This window comes from Theobroma cacao, chromosome 4, assembly GCF_053813885.1.
Source record: "Theobroma cacao isolate CCN51 chromosome 4, ASM5381388v1, whole genome shotgun sequence".
In the NCBI taxonomy this organism is placed as follows: Eukaryota; Viridiplantae; Streptophyta; class Magnoliopsida; order Malvales; family Malvaceae; genus Theobroma; species Theobroma cacao.
The window spans coordinates 22,798,666-22,802,704 of record NC_142642.1 but is presented as its reverse complement, the minus strand read 5'-3'; the positions used below and the strand labels follow the sequence as shown (position 1 = coordinate 22,802,704).

At 37.0% G+C, this 4,039-nt stretch overlaps 1 protein-coding gene across 1 annotated transcript; it reads left to right on the top strand.

The window, feature by feature from the left end:
* Positions 1-1,934: 1,934 nt before the first annotated feature.
* On the top strand, positions 1,935-4,039 carry LOC18601478 (homeobox-leucine zipper protein ATHB-20). The gene is made up of 3 exons (XM_007032426.3): positions 1,935-2,262; positions 2,377-2,753; positions 3,475-4,039. Exons 1-3 carry the CDS (start codon positions 2,133-2,135, stop codon positions 3,817-3,819), a joined length of 852 nt encoding a protein of 283 aa, XP_007032488.1. The 5' UTR covers positions 1,935-2,132; the 3' UTR covers positions 3,820-4,039.

Sequence of the window (4,039 nt, the reverse complement as noted above, 5' to 3'; positions counted from 1 at the left end):
TGGTGGGTCTTTCCATAAGCCTTAGATACACTTAACAGTTTGACAATGGGAAAAGTGAAAGGCAACAAATGATTTCGCCATCAATGGATAAATGACACATATTATCCTTTTCCTTTATTGAGGCCTATCTGGTACTTCTTGACAAAGCTAAAGAGGCAGGGTTAAGCAAGGGGTGGGTGCCAAAACGTGCAGATGCTTCTCTTTTTGATTAATGGGGAATCTCATTTTTCCAATTCTCAACTCAGTTAGGCTTTACACAGCATTTTTTTCGAGGCTATACTCAAATGAACATGAGGTGAATGTGCTAGGTATGGAGCAAGAGGAACCTTGTGTGGGGCAATCTGTCACATGTTTTTAAAAAGAAATTGTCATTGACTCTTTATACTCACCGTTAATAACAATATTATTCATTAATCATAAGTATGAAAGCATTCTTTAATTCCTTCTCAATATAGAATAACAGATGAACTACATCTCAAGTTAGCAGAAATTAAACTAAATTTGTTGCAAGTTAATTTAAATATAAGTAAAGAGTATCATATCCCTACCATTGAGTGTGACGAGAACAGTTTTTCTTTTTATATTTCCCCACTTTTGGGAACAATGAGAAACCTTTAATTGTATATTATCGAGAATAATTACATAATTTTAGAAAATAGAGACATATTAATTAGTCCAAGTTTTGTCCTAAGTCAACTGTTTGCCCTTCCAACGTTTAAACTCAGCTTGAATATATGGTTTAAGAATAGAGGGTTATGGCATTAATTTACTTGGTTTGGGATTAATCCAAAATTAAAGGTGATTATATTTTTTTATTACAGACTGAATCTATATATCCACAGTAGATTAATATTTTATACTCTCAATTAACCAAAATTCTGCAGCCGATGCCAGACTCATCAGCATTTATAAAGTAAAATTCAACAAGTTATTCCACCGGAGATGAATGTTTATGGGAAGGACTTTGAGACATGTAATGCAAATTGTCTATTATTTTTCCTCCTTGGAATCTGGACTTTCATGTTGCCAAGTTTCCTCGTCACAAATGGGGCATGGCCGGTGAAACGACTAATTGGCAACTTAGAATTGTTAATAAGGACTCTGAATTTTATAATACTAGGCCCTTTTTTCTTCTCTTCTGTTCTCATTCTTTATCCAAAATTTTCCACTCTCAAAGTTCTTTTTTTCTCTTTCTTTTTCAAAATTTCACATTGATGACTTACTGGGCAGTGAAGAATCTTTGAATGATTGATCATTCACCACAACCCCCTGAATTGGCATTGATATCGATGATTGTTACAAACATTTCTTTTCTGGTGGGGTCAATGATGATGACTGAGGAAATCTTGTATAATAAATTTTATTTTGATTTGATGAGTTTTATATTTTGAACCTCAAAATTGTTTTCTCATTGCATACGTTTTTTTGTCCAATAACCAACTACTATATGCCACTGAACAAAGTTCATTTCATACTTCTCAAAATGAAAATAAAAATTTTCTGTTGGCTACTTACAAAGGAATGTGACACTGCAACTTCTATACATTGACAACTGATACAACTTATATATATATATTATAGATTTGAGAGCAACAGCTATAGATCGAATCCAAAGTTTTTGAATTGATTCTCGTTTTGATCAGGGTTGGAAATTAAGACTTAAGAAAATATGATGTCTTTTCGTGTAAATTTCTCATTGGGTTGACCGTCAACATGACAATGTTTACATGTCTTTAAACTATGAGGCAAATGTTTTGAATGACTAAGTTTAAATCTAGTGTTTGATTTCCAGGGAAATGAGATTGTCGTGTGAGATAAACCATGTGTAAGTGTTTATCGAGGGAGAGAGAAAGAGAGCCCATACCAGAGGGTATGGGTCCACGAAAGCTCCCATCTGTGATATATTACACAATTCACACCTCTCGTTCACTCTGTGCATGTCTCTCTCTCAACCTAAAAATCGCTGTCTTTCAGTCTCTGAACCCCATCACCCCATGTCCTCTTCCTATAACCTGTCAACCATGATAGTCATATGAGAGTCAGTCCATATTCCAGAATCCACAATCCACACCCCCTCTCTCCCTCTTATTAGGCCCTTTAAATTTGTCCACCCCCAGAATCCAAGTGCATGAATGATTTTTAGCATTGACATGGCCTTCCCTCCTCATGCTTTCCTGTTCCAATCCCACGAAGACAATGACCATCTCCCTTCCCCTACCTCCCTCAGTTCCCTCCCTTCCTGCCCTCCTCAACTCTTCCATGGTCTCTCTCTCTTTTCTGTTCTCTGTCTCTCTCTTTTCTATTTTTATTGATGTGTGTGTATCTGTTTGTATATGGAAGTTGATTGCTGGTCTTACGTGTTTTTGTTGGTTCTAGGTGGTGCACCCCTTATGATGAAGAGATCAGTATCTTTCTCAGGTGTTGACAAGTCTGAGGAAGTACATGGAGATGATGAGTTATCTGATGATGGATCGCATATTGGGGAGAAGAAGAAGAGGCTGAACTTAGAACAAGTCAAGGCACTGGAGAAGAGTTTTGAGTTGGGGAACAAGCTTGAACCTGAGAGGAAAATGCAGCTGGCTAAGGCTTTGGGGTTGCAGCCAAGGCAGATAGCTATCTGGTTTCAGAACAGGAGGGCTAGGTGGAAAACCAAGCAATTGGAGAAAGATTATGAGGCCTTGAAGAAACAGTTTGATGCACTCAAGGCTGACAATGATGCCCTTCAAGCTCAGAACAAGAAACTTAGCGCGGAGGTAATTCTCTACTATTCATCAATGAGTCAATTTTTAGTTGTATGCCTTAGGATTTTAACACTGTTACTCATATTAGGTTTTGGATGAGGATCAAGATATTTGGAATAGCATTTGATCTGAGCATTCTTCAGTTTTAAACTAGTAACTGAGCCTTTTCCTTTCAATATTCTTGAGTTGATGGTTTGCATTAAGTCTGTAGAACAGGAGTTGGCTAAGAAAAAAACAAATGAAATTTTCTCCCAATTAGGAGCTTTTTAGTTGTTGAAGTTAAGAAGGGTGAAATGAGGCTTTCCCCTTCATAAGGGTGATCAGATTTCTGAACGTTTAACCTCTTACATCAGATTTATACCGGTAGTATTTTTTCTGGCTAAGATTTTCTGTGTCATGTTAATCCTGACAGCACACCTTAGTTTCTATTGGTTGAGTTCTTGATCCAACATTAACAATGATCATCAAAGTCATCGTATTCCTTATTTTAATGATTCTGCTAGATTAGTTGATCACAAATATGAAGTGTCAGTGTCAGAAGCACCTCTTAGGAATATAAGTTAATTTAATCCTGGTAGGCGCTCGAGTACACATAGTTGCAATTGTTTTCTTGTTCCCTTAATAAATTAGATACAAGATTTATCTTCTCCATTGAAGGCACATGGAATTGGGTGTAATTCTTTGGCATTACACAATTCTTCACATTGATTTTTTGGTTTCAAAATTGCTATAGTTGTTGGCTTTGAAAACCAAAGATTCAAACGAAATCAGCATCAAGAAAGAAAATGAGGGTTCTTGGAGCAATGGAAGCGATAACAGCTGTGATGTGAACTTAGATATCTCAAGAAAAACAGTTATAACGAGTCCAGTGTCTTCACAGTTAAGCAGTAAACACTTCTTCCCTTCATCCGTCAGGCCTGCAAGTATGACTCAACTTCTCCAAGGCTCATCAAGACCAGACCTCCAATGCCTTAAACTTGATCAGGTGGTTCAAGAAGAGAGCTTCTGCCATATGTTCAATGGAGTGGAGGAGCAGCAAGGTTTCTGGCCATGGGCTGAGCAGCAAAATTTCCATTGAATTAAGACCAATTCCCCAACAAGTACCACACTGTTGTTATGCACTTCAGCTTTGCCTTAGCAAGTTAAGAAGAAAATTAGGAATTTTCCTGTCAACTTCAAATTCTTGTTTTGGCTGTAGATTGGTGTATAGAATTGGACATATTTGCTTCAACATCATTTGGGCAGAAAATCTATGTGGAGGGTTGGTTGGCTCTGAATAATACATTTTTCTTCCCATA

Excerpts from the sequence above, each read along its gene's own strand:
- LOC18601478 (XM_007032426.3), top strand. The coding sequence starts at position 2,133 with ATGATTTTTAGCATTGACATGGCCTTCCCTCCTCATGCTTTCCTGTTC. Across the intron at positions 2,263-2,376 it reads CCCTCCTCAACTCTTCCATG|GTGGTGCACCCCTTATGATG; the intron begins GTCTCTCTCTCT and ends TGTTGGTTCTAG. Across the intron at positions 2,754-3,474 it reads ACAAGAAACTTAGCGCGGAG|TTGTTGGCTTTGAAAACCAA; the intron begins GTAATTCTCTAC and ends AAATTGCTATAG.